General features: G+C 33.5%; 2 protein-coding genes across 3 annotated transcripts; both read right to left on the bottom strand.

Moving 5' to 3' along the window:
• Positions 1 to 2984: 2984 nt before the first annotated feature.
• Positions 2985 to 6094, bottom strand: LOC141723342 (uncharacterized). 2 transcript variants are annotated; one of them, XM_074525137.1, is made up of 6 exons: positions 5642 to 6094; positions 5147 to 5279; positions 4685 to 4996; positions 4407 to 4517; positions 4153 to 4238; positions 3941 to 4076 (listed from the first exon to the last, which is right to left on the bottom strand). In XM_074525137.1, exons 1-5 carry the CDS (start codon positions 5830 to 5832, stop codon positions 4161 to 4163), a joined length of 825 nt encoding a protein of 274 aa, XP_074381238.1. In that variant the 5' UTR covers positions 5833 to 6094; the 3' UTR covers positions 3941 to 4076; positions 4153 to 4160. The 2 variants fall into 2 exon arrangements, with proteins under 2 accessions (XP_074381244.1, XP_074381238.1); XM_074525143.1 differs by lacking the exons at positions 4407 to 4517; positions 4685 to 4996; positions 5147 to 5279; positions 5642 to 6094 and adding an exon at positions 2985 to 3312 and having other exon boundaries at positions 3778 to 4076; positions 4153 to 4379.
• A 1051-nt stretch (positions 6095 to 7145) lies between these two features.
• On the bottom strand, positions 7146 to 14532 carry LOC141713995 (uncharacterized). The gene is made up of 4 exons (XM_074517547.1): positions 14388 to 14532; positions 13967 to 14226; positions 8025 to 8804; positions 7146 to 7850 (listed from the first exon to the last, which is right to left on the bottom strand). The coding sequence occupies exons 1-4, from the start codon at positions 14530 to 14532 to the stop codon at positions 7146 to 7148; spliced, it is 1890 nt and encodes a 629-aa protein (XP_074373648.1).
• Positions 14533 to 17076: the final 2544 nt, after the last annotated feature.

The following is a 17076-nucleotide window of genomic DNA, read 5'->3' on the forward strand; positions in this document are numbered from 1 at the left end:
TTCAGAACCTGGTTGTGCCTGCAATACTTTTCTTAGAAGCTCCAACAGCAAATAATCCTTCCACAACAACTATTACTGATGCTGTTCAAACTCCAGAGTTATCAACAACACATTCTCTGCATCAAGATGCTGATGATCAGATTTTAGGTGAGCATCAGGATATGGTTGTTGATCAGAACTTAGTATCAGATCAGCAATTAGAGGATGCTGAAGCCTCCATTGCTACTCACACTGTTGTCTTATCAGAAGATACTGATTCTTTAAGTTCTGATGCTGTAAATGTTGGAGATACTGGTGAAGTTGCTATAACTGTAGATGCTGATGAAGTAGGTCCTTCAGGACATACTCCTCCACCGACTCTTCCTAAGTCTGAACTGGTAAAGGAGTTTGTTATCAAGGATGCACCAGTGCCTTGGAGTGAAACTCCTGCAGGTTAGGAGTGGACTAAGGAATGGAACTCAGTTTCATGTGTTCCAAATGCTTTACATCTTGCTGAGCACTTGACTAAAGCTGATGAAATGTTAAATTCTGATGATTTTAAAACCCAGCTTAGAGTCACTGCATTGAGTACTAAACATCTACAAGGTCTTCATTCCAATACTCATGCAGAGCTATACAAGATTCAGGAGAACTTTATCAAATAGGAACAAGTTTGGAAAATTGATAAGAAAAAGTTCTTTCAACCTATCATTGACAGGATTGCTTATATTGAGAAAACTCAAGAGAAACAACAAGCTCAGATTGATCAAATTCTGACAAATCAAGCTTCTCAGCAATCGCAACTTACTGAAATCCAGACCTCAGTGGAACTACTTATCTCTCTTTTATTACCTGCTGATGCCAAAAAGGGGGAGAAGGTAATTAAGTCTAAATGCAAAACCAACAAGACACTGCAAGGAAAGGATGATGGAAAAGATGACCAAGGAAACATAAAACATAAAACATATTAGCCATGACATTATCAAATATATAATCAGTACTTAACTGTTGATCAGTACTTATACTGGAAGTCAGGACTTAAGGATATCAGTACTTATATTATCAGGAGATAATCATCAGAAGATAGATATCAGAACTTAAGTGCTGAAGGACAATCAGATAAGGACAGTAGCTGATTAAAGGAAAGAAGATCGAGATAAACATAAGAAGAGATATGCATGAAGAAGGAATTCCGTGAAGAATGGAATACTTGGAAGAAAAGATATCTGATTGATATATTTTAGGAAGCAGAATTATATTCCATATCAATTAGCGATTATCTTGTAACTGTGTAGTATATAAACACAGACATAGGGTTTACACTATAAGTGTTATCATTATTAGAAAAGATTATTCATTGTAACCCTAGCAGCTCTCGTGATATTTGTTCATCACTGAGAGGTAACAGTTCCATACTGTAACAGAGTTTATTGTTTCAATAAAGTTTGTTTTCTGTTACTTAAGATCTTAAAGTTCGATTTGAGTGTACTATACACTGTATTCACCCCCTCTACAGTGTGTGTGTGACCTAACACAAACTATCAAACTAGGGATGTAATATTTATATTTAGAGATGTAATTGAAGTCAAGTAGCTCAAACTTTACTCAAAAAATAAACTTGAACTCCTCACGAATTCGTAATTGAACTCGATTTTAAATACAAAATTGTCCTCTATGAGAACATAGTCCAGTTTTTTTTAACTTGACTAAGTTATGCTATTTAACCAAGTTAACATCCACCTAGATTTTATTTTATTTTTTTGTATGAATATTTCTAAATATTATATCTTCAATTGTCATTAATCAAGATACATTCTATAAAACTTTTAAATTGCAAATTTTAACCAAATCTTTCACGCTCAATAGATGTGTTTTATGTTATTCTTGCACCACGATTTGATGGTGAGTTCCAATCATTACTCAAATCTCTTTTGAATTATCCCAGTTATCATTCTCATTTGTCTAATTTGTACAACAGACATACATTGTTGGATGACAAATATTTGAGCTTGTTCAGTGGGTTGAAATTATACGAAAAGGTTTTGTTTGACCAACGCGGGGTGGATGAATGCGATGAGGGATAGTTACATAGTACATGTACGCTAGAAGACATAACATATTTATGGCTCAAATTGTGTATGTGTGGCAAGTGTTTACCAATTTGTAAAACTTTTGATGATTCACTAATTTTAAGAGTGTGTTGCATAAAGTACATAAGATAAAGATATGATCGTATGATTACCAAAAGAAGAAAAAAGAAATGCAAAGATAAAAAATGGAAAGGGATAATAAAATCCTGTATATATATAAGAATATATATGTATGAACACTACAACATATTAGGCTTTTTTTGACGGAATTTTTGCCCTGAATGCGTCAAAAATGGGATTATTTTTGACCGATTTTGTCCGTCCATTATAGTCTAGTCTAAAGGTTTTGTTTTTGTCTCAAGTTTAAATTTTTGTCACAAGATCAAATATGGGACCCAGATCACTTAAACAAATATAAACTTAACTTTTGACGGGTTTTTAGTCAAAAATTGAATATTTTATCATTTATATTTCATGAAAATAAAAAATTTAAAATACTATTTATCAGATTCTTTTGACAGAAATTTTGTCAAAATATGATTATTAAAATAAAAAGGGAAAAAAATATTAAAATACATTTAGACCCAAGTCCGTCAAGAAATTTGGTTTTAAAAAAATAATGAAAAATAGTTTAATATCTTTTGACTGAACTCCCAGTCAAGAGTTTATGATTTATGATTTAAAAAAATATATAAAATACAGAATTTTTGATAATATTGTGTCACAAGTATAGTACCTAGAAGCAAGCTTTCTGATATTTTTTTTGCTTTCAAGTCATTTCTAAATTTTTAACTTCTTACATTCTAAATATGCCATCCTAGTAACATGAATCTTACTGTTCAATACCAGAATTACAATCACAACATAATTTGTAAAGTCTGATAGTTATATAACATTAATAATAAAATAGCACAAGGTATATAATTAAGTCATCAAGCAGTTATCAAGCCTTCAAGCCATCAGAGATACATAGGTCATTACAAAAACCATCTAAGTTAGTGGAATAGAAGTTTAGAATTAGACATAGCTCAAGAGAACATTATATCATCCACAACAGATGGACCAAAAGTAATTAAATTTCATAAAGTTCCTGTTAGCCACGTATTTTTGGACCACCACCTGAAGTGTGAGACATCCGTGAACTAGAAGGACCAGTACCACCAATATCACCATCATCATCACGATCACCATCATCATCATGAGGGTCATCAGCATCATCATCATCATCTGCAATTGCCTTGCCCTAAATTTATATACATACAAAATAGAATACCATTGTTAAAATACAAACTACAAAATTATAAGAGAAATAACCCTCTTGTGATAAAAGTAATAGAGAGAGTACAAGAATCAATATTCTATAAGAACAGGGTTTTTATGGATGCAAATTCTTATCATTTCATTCCAATAGAACTTAAAAATAACAACAACTAGATTTGACTAATTAACTTGGCCCAGTTTTTAAGGAAAAAAACTAAATAACTTGGCCCAATTTGATACAATAAGAAATTACTCAGCTGGTTTAAACCCGATATGAGAAACATTGTAAAGTTAATTCAACTCATCAAGTTAACTAAAGCTCAAGGTCTGGTATTTTACAAAAAATCATATATACTCAATGAGGGAACGACTTTTTAAATGCAAACAAGATATCAGAAGTTGCTAGCAGCATGCATAAAATATAATAAAAGTAAGTACCAGAATTTACCTTATTATTTGGTCCATTTCTCTTGTACATGTCATTGAGCACTTCGATGATGACATGGATCAATTCTCGCTGGGTCTGCTCTGTAAGAGGGTGATCTCGAGGCAACTCACCTTCATCATCTAATAAGTCACGTGCTAGCAAATGGACATCATCTGGACTAAGTGAAAATTCCTCTGGGTGCTCCCTGGCACGGGTAATAGTCCTGTCCACAGCTCGTATGAAAAGATCATCACGAAGGCGCTCCATGGTAGACCGACCACTGCCTCCTTCACCAACCCTCCGTGCAGAACGGGTATTACCTATTTAAATATTTAACCCTCATTAAAATTAAAATTGTTTACAATTTATTGATGTAGATTTTATATTTATATATACCTAATACATCACAAGCCCGAATACGTGGGTAGCCAAGGTTCTTGTTCTTGCGAACACCGCCAACAGCCTTCACCCACAGCTCCAAACTAGTCATTGTGGGATCAATGTTCTTATCAGCACAAATCTTCTCATAGCGATCATGTACAATAGATTAAAGTAGACATATATATGTAAAATGTAAAAGCATATGTAACAACTTATGTGTATGTGTATTTTAGCAACTTAACTTGAAAAGTAAAAATAAAATCATTTACCATAATGTTCTTTGCCTCAGGGGAAATCAAAGCACCATTCTCACGGAGTGAATGCAATTCCTTGAAGTGTTCTAGGACCGAAGGTTCCTTTTTATTTTTAACCACATAGTCCTGTACACAAAATTTTATTAAAGTTTTAAGCATAATATATAATTCTATGTTCCTCTTGACATGGCTTGAACTTGACCACTAAAATGTTTATCTTAACTATAAACAGATGTCAGTCTACTTTAATTTATTTCAAGTGAAAATTCAAGAGGATGGTTAAAATAAGATACCCGTCGACGTCGCTCAAATGAGTGGGATCCAGAAGTATGAGGGATTCTAACTTTTCCTCGACAACCCCTAGCAGCAACAGACCTCTTACGAAATTGGTCAGTCCTCCACCATTCACAAAACTTTTTCCAAACCCCCTCCCTCAAATAAGCAGGCCTGTAGTTCTCATACGTGCCCCCGTGTTCCCTAATCTTTTTGTCAGCCCTTGTTTTTTCACAATTGATTATTTTACGAATATTATTTTGCATATGATGCATAATTGAATCCCGAGCATTCTCTTGAGTAGCATAATCAAGATTAAACGCATAGTATCGCTGCAAGCAAAATGGATGAAAACAAATTAATGAAAGCAGAATCTGCTATATGATCTTTTCTGAATATATTTTTTCCCATTTTATTCACACATTTACACATTAAATGGGAGAGTTATTGTTATTCAGATCCCATATATAAATTCAACTCACCTCAAACTCAGTTAGAACAAGATTCCACCATCCAGGGTGCATCCGGTCAATATCCGTTTGCGATACGACACCCTCTCTCCAAAACCTGTGCATAATAGCCAATAATGTGCGAGATGCCGGACCAGATTCTATCCTGAAATTACAACAGAATTATTGAAAATGAGAAAATTGTTAACAAGGTAGAAAAAAAAAAGTTTTAGTGAAATATGAAGCCATTTGTGAGGTGCACCAATTAAAATTCATTTTTACATAAAATTTCTTGCCATATTCTAGTCATGACAACAAGACGCACGACTGCAATTATCAGGGCACTTCTTATTATGTTATAATTTATTATGTCACACACAAACATATAATCTGGACATGAAAACTTAGGTAGCTAACCATGATTCTTATAATATTTTAGATAAATGTTAGATAATAAAGCAGTCTTATATTAATAACTAACCAAGTTAAGATGCAGTTAATTTAATCATTTTAATACAAAGTACTTACTCATTATTTGCTATCCTGGTGACGATCGGTTGATTTGGTAAACTACCGAATAAGCCCGGTGAATAACCGCGTCCTCTATGATTCTGAGGGAGGACAACCTGAACCACCTGCTCTATATTCTCCTCCTGATTACCATTTTCATAACCCTCATTTTGACCGTCAACTTGAGCTTGGTCATGATCCTCATCCATCGTATCTTCATTACGATCTTCATCGTGTCCATGACCTTCATTGCCCCTGTCCCCACCTGTAGTAGCAGGGTCTTGGCCTACTTCCTGACCTCCCTGGCCACCATCGCGCCCTCGTCCTCCATCGCGCCCTGCTCGGCCTCTGTCGCGGCCTCCGTCACGCCCTGCTCGGCCTCCACCACGACCGCCATCAACGGCTCTTCATCCAGCCATCATAGACATCACACTACATTTGAGAATAAATAAATAAAGATACGTTTTCACATGATAAAATTATAACTGTTTGATGAAATTTTTTTTTTAATGGTACTGACTTAAATTTAGATACTTATAACTCAACAGAACATATAATCATACAAATATACACATATTTGTGAGGGGAACAGAGTGGGTAAACAGTTCTATATGATAGATCTACTTGATAGATGATGAAATATACATTATATATGAAATGTTGTAAACCCACTATGTATAAATGCCAGTTTATAACCTAATAATCATCATGTCTTACATATGTATGCTTTTAGTACACAACCCACTAGGTATATGAATGCATGTGTATAATTATGGAAAAAAATGGGAAATGCCTCCAACTTTCCTGCATCACGTGTGTTAGCCTCTACCTCATTACGCCCAAGCATATTGTGTTGTGTTCGAATGGAAGACTGAAAATACATGGAACAGAAATGTGCAAGTTCTTCGTGTGTGTATCGTTCAACGATAGAACCTTCTACACGTGCTTTGTTTCCCACTTTCTGTTTCATTCTTCGCTGTAATCTTTCAGCCGGGTACATCCATCGTTTATGAACTGGTCCAGCGAGTCTACACTCCTCAACAAGGTGTACAAGGAGATGTTCCATTAGATCAAAAAAACCTGGAAAGAATATAGTCTCTAATGTGCAAACTATTCCAACAATATTTTTTTGCATTTTCACCAAAGCAGATAGAAGCAACTCTTTTGCACACAATCCCTTAAAAAAATTAGAGAGGTCATAAAGTGCTTTATGGATATCATTCGGAAGAAGCTCACGAAGAGCAGAAGGCAGCAACTTCTGCATGAATACATGACAATCATGTGACTTCATTCCGTGAAATTTTAATTGTGATACCTTACAATACCTAGCAATATTTGATGAAACAACCATCCGGTAATTTTAATTGAACCACCCAGTTACATAAGAGTTTTAGTTGATCTCGATTGAGAGTGTATTTAGCCTTAGGCTTACGAGAACCATTTAACCATAACTCAGGCATGATGTTCAGGGCTTCCAAATCCTTTCTTGCAGCTGTTGTGTCTTTTGATTTAAAACTACCTATCACCGTGTGAAAGACATTTTCTGTCTTTCAAAAACATTTTTCTCTGTGTGCATCACATCAATGCAATGGCGCAAACGCAATGTATCCCAGTATGGCAGATCAAAGAAACTGGTGACGTGTGTCCAATTATGTGAAACCCCATATCCATCAGCCCTTTCTTTGCTGTGCAGCTTCCCAGGTAGCGGAAAATCTATTCTCGCAAACTTCCTGCGCACTGTGAAACCTGTTGGACGCCGTGGACGTTTATTCAAGAACCCTTTATGCAATCCATAAAAACTACTCTTCCTACTGTGCGGCAACTGTTTGGCCTTGACTTCTCCCATGCAAACATGACAACATAGCTTACCCTTTGTTGACCACCCGCTAACCATTGCTAAACCCGGGTAGTCACTAATAGTCCATAACAAAGCCGCCCTCAATATAAAATTAGTCTTTGTATAAGCATCATACGTCTCCACACCACACTGCCATAACTGAATTAACTCATCAATTAAAGGCCTGAGATAAACATTTAAATTTTTTCCAGGATCATTAGGCCTAGGTACTAGTAAAGTCATGAACATGTATGGATCCTTCATGCACATTGAAGGAGGAAGATTATACACAAAAATTACAACAGGCCAGACCGAGTAGATTCCTGAAGTGCCATTGCTATAGGGAGGAAATCCATCTGTTGCAAGCCCAAGTCTGACATTGCGAATATCCTGTGAAAAATCTGGATAATTTTTATCAAATTCTTTCCATTCCTCTCCATCCGCAGGGTGGGTAAGAACCCCTTCAGTGACAACTCAGTTCTTGTACCATTTTATATGTTCAGCAGTGCGAGCGGACATATACAATCGTTGTAGACGTGTTGTGAGAGGAAAATATCTCAAAACCTTTCTCGGGATGGTATTGCTTCCACCTTTTTTGGCATCTTTATATCGACTTATTCTGCAATATCTGCAACAAGAATTATCCTTATCATCACCATAAAATAACATATAGTCATTCTCACACGCGTGTATTTTTTCATAGCCCAAATTAATCTTCTTGACCATTTTCTTAATATCTCGGTACTTCGATGGAAGTGTGTGCTCTTCAGGCAATACATCAGCAATCAGACTAAGCAACTCATCAAACCCCGTGTCACTGCAATTATTTTGACTTTTGAAGTGCACTAATCTCATGACAAACGTGAGCTTGGTGAACTTGGTATTTCCCGGATATATAGGGGCATCAAGATTGTGCAGATTAGTGTAAAATCTACTTGCTTCAAAGTTCGGCTCCTCAGGAGTATGATCTTGGTCACCAAAATCTTCAGGATTAGTATAATCTTGTTCACCAAAAGCATCCCTTAACATTTCATATTGATCGAACACATCTTCATGTTCTATATTCATATTTTCATTACTTGACCGTCTACCTTCACCATGATAATACCACACAGTGTAACTCTCAAGAAATCCAGTAGCAAACAAGTCAAACTCGACATCTGCAATACTTTTGAAGTATCTATTTTTACACGTATTACATGGACAACTAATTTCCCCATTCAATTGCTCGCAATTTCTTTCTGCAAATTTTAAAAAATATTTCACACCTTCACAATATTCTTTCATCCAACCATATCTGGTGGGATTAGTTCTTCGATTTATCCAACTACGATCATTAGACATCTACAATATAACATAAAAGAAAGAATATCTATAAAAATCAGATTTTTTACTTTAAAAATATACACTTACATAAAAAACTTATAAATCAACCACATCATTTCGTAATAAGAATATAAAATTGAAATGGTTATAGTCACAAGCATTGATGTGTGAGTATGTGTTCAGATTTGTGCATATATATAAACACACATGATTCAAGAAATATAAACATTTAAATTGGCATAAAATTGCAGAATACTGAAAAAATTAGATTGCAAAAGAATGCTTACAAGAATGCTTACATTGATGAAAGATACAGTATCTTCAAGAGCAGGAGTGAAGAAAAGAAAAGCAGGAGCGAAGAAAAGAGACAGAAGTTAGGAAGAAATTTTGAGAAGCAGGGGAATGGGAAGTCGGTGAGTAAAAGTCTGAGTAAAGCTACTTTCCCAAATAAAGTGATTTAGTCCTTTAGACGGATAATACCATTCCGTCAAAATGAATGGTATTAAAAATTTTATAATTATAATTTTTAATTTTATATCTTATTATATACATTAATTTTTTAATTTAAAAATTGGATTATAATTATTAAATATATGAACTTTTGACTGATTACTACATCTGTCAAAATGTAAGTCCTCCAAAAAATTTGGCGCAAAAAAATAATAATAATAAACAGGTGAGCGCCAAATAATAATAATAAAATAAAAATGTTTGGACTGATTTTACTGTTCGTCAAAAGTTAGAGGTCCAAAATTAGAATTCTGTCACAAGCTCCTGCTTATATATAATCCGTCAAAAGATTGCGGTCAAAGAAGGGCAGATGTGTTGTAGTGGAAGGATATCCCCGCTATATATAAAAACTGATATATTAAAAATTTAATAATCGGTCGGTACTAGGGATGTAAACGAGTCAAACTGTTTGTGAGCTATTAGAGCTCGGTTCGTAAAAAATTCGAATGTGGTTTTAAAAATAATCAAGTCGGGTTTGAACTCGAGTCTTTCGAATTTTCAACTGAGCCAAGATCGAGTTTCAAATTACTCGGCTCGTCAGGTTCACGAGCCTTATTGAGCGTCTATTATTTTTAATTTTTTATTATAAATATATTTTAAAAAAATTATATTATTTATTTATATGAAATCGAACTCGAGCCGAACAGATCATATTTTGAGTTTTTATTAATATTTAGTGAAATTCATTCGAGCTTTTGAGCCGAACTCGAGCCTACCGAACTTTTTACGAACCGGAATTTGAACATGAAATTAAAGGCTCGGACGAGCTCGACAAGCCCGAGCTATTTTAATCGAGCTCCATCCGAGCCTAGCAGTGTTCAAATCTACTCGGCTCGACTACACCCCTAGTCGGTACGGTACTCAAACTTTATTACTTATTTTTTTAAATTATTTAGGCCTAAAGTAGAATATAAACACTTATTTAAGGTCTAGTTATTCAGTTATAGAATTGAGACTGGCCTAAACTTTTTATAAGGTCCGTGTTGAATATATAAGTGAAGATTCTGCATTAAATAAAATATGCATAGAATTCATTTAAGATACGAAGTTGAGAGGTGAATTGGACAAGGTATTACTGGTTTTGGGATATTAATTTCATATATTGTTTTAATAAATTTAAACATATAGGTGAACGTGTCTCCCAATGTTGTACTAAACTAGTTTTCCAACTTTTTGAAGAAAAATATTTATTTCATCTATTTAAATTTAATATTTTTTTGCGGCAAGAGCCCAAATTTTTTTTGCACAACTCTTGAGAAGTCGGAAACGGCCCTGAACTCCACAAAGCGAGATTAACAAACTGTCGATTGTGCTAAATACCATAACAAAGCACCATAAAGTTAAGAATGGAGGAACATATTACAACCGTTCTAAATTACATATCACAATGCCACTACAAGATTAAAAATAAAGCATTTTAAAATTAAAAATGAAAATAACATGTGTGGCCCTATTTAAAGTTAACAACTAAGGCACAATCGATGTCGGATCAAGATTTTAAAACATCATAGACTACTTGAATAAGTTCATGAAAAACAAAGAATACTTGAATCAGCTTGTGAAAGAGCTACACTCTCATGTATAACTTCTGGGATAAAAATGGGTAAAAAACGAAATAAAACAATTTCTGAGAATCCTTACATTAATTTCTCACGGGCAATTTTTACTCAGGAAAATGAGACCCGTACATGTTTGAAGTCGGAAGCAAAATGATGTCGCTTTTGGCACACGTGGCACCAATTGTGGGTCGTCTTTTCATATTTTTTTGTATTTCTCTAAATAAAGAATTGTATTATAAGAATCGATATTTTTAATATGTGCAACAAACAAGATTCGAAAAAAGAAAAAGCATATATACTCTAAAACACACAATAATGCATCCAATTGAACTAGTGTATAATCAATAACATCGCTCAAAATATTAACATATTAGTTTAGTGAAAAAATAGGAAGAAACAGGTATAGAGATACAACAAAAGGACAAGTATATCGACATAACACAAAGCAAATATATCTGAGCATTTAACCGGTTAGATCATATATATTAATGATAGTTAATTATATGATCTTATTGGAGTCTTCCTCTAATACCTCAAGATTTAGATGAGCCGGTTACTCAACATGATATCAGAGTTTAGCCTAGCGGGAGGACTATAGGGTTCGATTCCCAAACATCCTCAACATTCTCATAATTTGGCTAGTTACCCAACAATGTATATTCATGAGAACCAGTGGTATGACTGTACCTTTGCACTGTGTTTGAAATATTAACACCGTAAAAAATAAAATAAAAATAGTAATATAACTTATTATCTGAATAGTTATACGTTTGCAAAAGAGTTAATTTTTTCATGTACTCTTACTTGCGGTTGATTATAAGGGTTTCATAGAAAGTACAACTCCTCGATTTCGAAATATAGTAGAGGGCGGACAACTAAAGTGGTGTGAAATATAATTTTTTAAAATATTAAATAAAAAAGAAATATTATATTAGTCATGGATTCTGAAATCTGCGCCATGCACGAACGGGTGCTTTAATAATAAAACAAAAAAGGAATATTATATCAGTTAGGAATTTCAAAATTCGCGTCATTCACGAACGGGCAAATAAAATAAAATCTTGTTGTGCATCTTCTTTAAGGGTTAGTTATTAAGTTTACCACTATATAATTAACAAAGTTCCAAATTTACCACCGACAAATTCGGGGTTTCAAATTGGCCACTTTCAAGTCGGTAGGTCTCAAAGTGGCCACTTTTCAAGTCGGTCATAAGCTAACGATATCTTGAATTTATCACCAAAAATTAGCATTGTTACGTGAAAATGGCCAATTTGAGATCCCGAATTAATCAGTAGTAAATTTGATATTTCTCTAGTTTTATAGCGGTAAATTTGATACTTAACCCTTTTTAAATCTCTAAAAGAAGAATAGTAGAGAAAAGTGGACGGTAAAACTAAGTATAAGGTTTTTATTTAATAATTTTCATTTACAGTTGGCTGTTAAGTCTAAGGATATTTTTAACATAACTTACCTATATATGAAATTTAGCTATTAAAAGGTCACTCCCATATCACATATTTATCAGAATCATATATAATTTTAAATTTTGTATTAATACATCACACGCTCTCATTTTAATATTTAAACTGAGTAGTGTTAGGTACCCGGTTCCAAAAGGTGTCCCAAAATAATATATGGCACAATATTATTGGTAGAACTCGTATATATATGCACATGAGATCCATATCATTAATTAAATAATAATTAATCACACACTACCAACTAAATATTATGAAACTATTTTTGAAACGGTTTTTGGGAACATAGCATTTCTCTTAACATCTAATCCCAAGCAATTTTTCTTATATCTTAGGTTTAAGTGTATTGCTAAAAATTTAAATAAGCGGTGAGTTGGCAAATTAGCAACCAGCTGATTTAAAGATTGCATTGCCTTCGGCATCACAACAGGATATTGACTTTGTGCCCAGAAATGATGGATAGAGCACCATGGCGATAACAAAGTCCTAGGACATGCAAGTAATTTTAAATTTCCTATTAAATTAAGAATATTCACTCAAACAAGTAAAGTAGGACAATGTGAAAGATTTTTTATTGCATTCCATGGTTTTACAGGTTTGGAGGCTTTTTTACCAGCTTGTGGAACATTTTAAAAAGTAGAATCAATAGTAGGATCCCCCAAGAAATTAAAATAAAAATAAAAGAAGATTTAGCAACAAAGGATGTGGCTCGCAAAGCACTATTGCAAATCTTGCATAAGTATATTATTACAAGGATATGTACTTTTTTAATTTTTTTAATGTGACTTAAAATCTTAGTATGGATTAGAACTAATAGATTTGAGTCTACTTATTAAGAACCTAAATCTCTGATATTTTTTAAATGATTAAATGATATCAATATATTAATTTTTGGATGTAAAATTCTAAAGAATATTCAGAAAAATAAACAGATCGGTGATAATTACAAGAAAAATGAATTGTAAATTTTAACAAGAAATTGATAGAGTTAATACATTTGTGTAAATTATGGTCCCAAAGGCATTAAATTAGATCTTAATAAATAATTTCTTGGAAAAAGGAGTTGCTTCATTGGGTTGTTTTAACTTTAAGTATTTATATTTTCTTTTTCTTTATTAAATGCTTCATATACCTGTCTTTGATATTAAGCATATGTCTGGACCAGCCTGAAGAAATCATATATTCTTTTTTTATATAGCGTGTTATTTCTCATTGGCTTCACAAGAAATTAAAGATAGAAGAGTAAACTGATATATATATAGGTATGAAACACGTTGCTCAGGGCTGATAACCTAAAATAAAACAGTGATCATATATATATAATGTATGTTCGAACCTTTGATAAAACAGAGAATGTAAAACTTGAACTGTTGATCTTATTTCATTTAACTCAACGACTGGGAATTAATACAAGTATAGTAAACAACTAATCCTACTAATAAGGAAATTACAGATCTAAAAACTCTCTACCACTCCTACACGACCTCACTTTCAGCAAAGACTTATTCAAATGCCTAGAAACACTTCCTGACTTAGCAAACGTAAAACAAACTCACACAACGTGTGCACTACATTATTTAGACAAACAAAAAGATTAGATTAAAACCCAACATAACACCCCCTTAATCTAAACTTTTTTGTTGAGATTCTTAACACCAGGGAGCTTCCTCATAAGTTCGAACTTAACAATGGACATGGCTTTAGTCAATACATCAGCACGTTGTTCTTCAGTTCTCACATGTTTTATGACAATCTCCTCATGTTCCACACATTCCCTTATGAAGTGGTAACGAATATCTATATGCTTCGACCTTCCATGGAAAACAAAATTCTTCGCCAAGTCTATGGCAGATCTATTATCGAAGTACAGGATCACAAGACCAATATCACTTCCTGTAATTTCACCCAACAAATTCCTGAGCCAGATTCATTGGCAAGGTGTTGCCGTAACGGCCATAAACTCAGCCTCACGAGAAGATAGCGCCACACATTTTTGTTTCTGTGAAACCAAGTTATCACACTCTCATTTAAATAAAAAACCATCCCACTGGTACTTTTTCTATCCTCTATGTTTCCGGCCAAGTCGCTATCCGAGAAGCCTGTTATGGCATTATTTGCACTATCCTTTAAATAGATCAGGCCATAATTCAGCGTACCTTTGACATATCTTAGTATTTTCTTCGCTGCATTCAAATGCATTTCCGTTGGTGTAACGACCCACACTTCCGGATTATTAAATCTAAATCAAAACGAATACAAAATCCAACTTATTAAGCAAAAATTCTATTATAAAGATGATTATTACAAAAGCGCGGCTAAAAGCGGAAGTCCAAAAGTCAATCTACTCCAATACTAAGATCCTCGAACTCTAATGTTATCCAACTCGAACTGTTAGGCGAAACCTGAAATTGTAAGTAATGAGTTATACAGCCCAGCAAGTACAAATTGACTAACTATTTAACCGGAAAATAATGGGTGTTTTAATAAAATGATTTTTTTCAAAATAATAATAATTTTGTAAAACAATTTCTAAAGTAGATCCAACCCAAAGTTTTATATTGTAAAATTCAGAATTTAAAACAGAACAGAGCAAATTTCATAACAGAATAAAACAGAACGAAATGATAATTCTTATAAATACCACAATCTTGATCTACGGCCACACTTTGCCAGTAGCCGGCATCTAATTCTTATTCTTATTCTTTATACCACACTTTGTTAGTAGTCGGCATCTAAAGTTCAATAATTACGCGCCCTTAATAGGTATCTAAAGTTGCACACTCGTGTGCCTACTAAGGGTATCTAAGACTAATTCCGGAACTATAGCGTAAATTACGAACATGTTCGAAAACGTAGAGACTGGGTTATAAAAGATTCTCGTATCTTATTCTTATATAGTTCGAAACAGAATTCTTATATCTTATACGAAATTCGAAAATCAGAGTATCAAAACTTTTCCGAAAATAAAAGTAAGTCAAAAAGTACTTACCCCAAAACATGACCAGATCTGAATATAGCCTTTTTGACCCTCTAAAAGACGTTATCTTGGAAAACATGAAATATGAAAGTTGTAGATAACGAAAAGAGCTTTCCGAAAAGTCCAGAATCACTGAATTCCGACTTACGATAAACTTTCTACGAATTTTACAAGACTACTGATTTATGCTGAGAAGAACCCTACGAATTTTGATATTAAAAACGAGGAATACGAATAGGATCTATTTATAATGATACAAAACTCTATATCTTAACCTACAAGTTATCCATATTAGAATCTGATCCAAACTTTAGGCCCAAAACTCTAATTCAATTCTAAATTCTAGTCCTTATCTAATTTTAATTCTTTTATTTTTATTATTCTATTATTAATCTAATTCTAAAAAGTACGGGATATTACATACTACCCTCCTTAAAAAAATTTGGTCCCCAAATTCAAAACAATCCTATACGTCTAGTGTTACTAATCTCCTACAGGTCAAACTTAAACTATGGTCCACAGGAACGCATCCTATGGAATGTACTAGTTCCATACCTAATACACTCCGAAAGACAGCCTGCTCTTGATACCAACTGTAACGACCCACACTTCCGGATTATTAAATCTAAATCAAAACTAATACAAAATCCAACTTATTAAGCAAAAATTCTATTACAAAGATGATTATTACAAAAGCGCAGCTAAAAGCGGAAGTCCAAAAGTCAATCTACTCCAATACTAAGATCCTCGAACTCCAATGTTATCCAACTCGAACTGTTAGGCGAAACCTGAAATTGTAAGTAATGAGCTATACAGCCCAGCAAGTACAAATTGACTAACTATTTAACCGGAAAATAATGGGTGTTTTAATAAAATGATTTTTCTCAAAATGATAATAATTTTGTAAAACAATTTCTAAAGTAGATCCAACCCAAAGTTTTATATTGTAAAATTCAGAATTTAAAACAGAACAGAGCAGATTTCATAACAGATCATAACAGAATAAAACAGAACGAAATGATAATTCTTATAAATACCACAATCTTGATCTACGGCCACACTTTACCAGTAGCCGGCATCTAATTCTTATTCTTATTCTTTATACCACATTTTGCCAGTGGTCGGCATCTAAAGTTCAATAATTACGCGCCCTTAATAGGTATCTAAAGTTGCACACTCGTGCGCCTACTAAGGGTATCTAAGGCTAGTTCCGGAACTATAGCGTAAATTACGAACATGTTCGAAAATGTAGAGACTGGATTTCAAAAGAATCTCGTATCTTGTTCTTATATAGTTCGAAACAGAAATCTTATATCTTATACGAAATTTGAAAATCAGAGTATCAAAACTTTTCCGAAAATAAAAGTAAGTCAAAAAGTACTTACCCCAAAGCATGACCAGATCTGAATATAGCATTTTTGACCCTCTAAACGACGTTATCTTGGAAAACACGAAACATGAAAGTTGTTAGAATAACGAAAAGAGCTTTCCGAAAAGTCCAGAATCACTGAATTCCGACTTACGATAAACTTTCTACGAATTTTACAAGACTACTGATTTATGCTGAGAAGAACCCTACGAATTTTGATATTAAAAACGAGGAATACGAATAGGATCTATTTATAACGATACAAAACTCTATATCTTAACCTACAAGTTATCCATATTAAAATCTGATCCAAACTTTAGGCCCAAAACTCTAATTCAATTCTAAATTCTAGTCCTTATCTAATTTTAATTCTTTTATTTTTATTATTCTATTATTA

The sequence above is a fragment of the Apium graveolens genome, chromosome 1, assembly GCF_009905375.1.
Source record: "Apium graveolens cultivar Ventura chromosome 1, ASM990537v1, whole genome shotgun sequence".
In the NCBI taxonomy this organism is placed as follows: domain Eukaryota; kingdom Viridiplantae; phylum Streptophyta; class Magnoliopsida; order Apiales; family Apiaceae; genus Apium; species Apium graveolens.

Excerpts from the sequence above, each read along its gene's own strand:
- LOC141723342 (XM_074525137.1), bottom strand. The coding sequence starts at position 5,832 with ATGGATGAGGATCATGACCAAGCTCAAGTTGACGGTCAAAATGAGGGT. Across the intron at positions 4,997-5,146 it reads TTGTTCTAACTGAGTTTGAG|CGATACTATGCGTTTAATCT; the intron begins GTGAGTTGAATT and ends TTTTGCTTGCAG. Across the intron at positions 4,518-4,684 it reads CATTTGAGCGACGTCGACGG|GACTATGTGGTTAAAAATAA; the intron begins GTATCTTATTTT and ends TTTTGTGTACAG.
- LOC141713995 (XM_074517547.1), bottom strand. The coding sequence starts at position 14,532 with ATGCATTTGAATGCAGCGAAGAAAATACTAAGATATGTCAAAGGTACG. Across the intron at positions 8,805-13,966 it reads TTAAGAATCTCAACAAAAAA|ATGTCTAATGATCGTAGTTG; the intron begins GTTTAGATTAAG and ends GTTATATTGTAG. Across the intron at positions 7,851-8,024 it reads GCAATACCATCCCGAGAAAG|GATATTCGCAATGTCAGACT; the intron begins GTTTTGAGATAT and ends GATTTTTCACAG.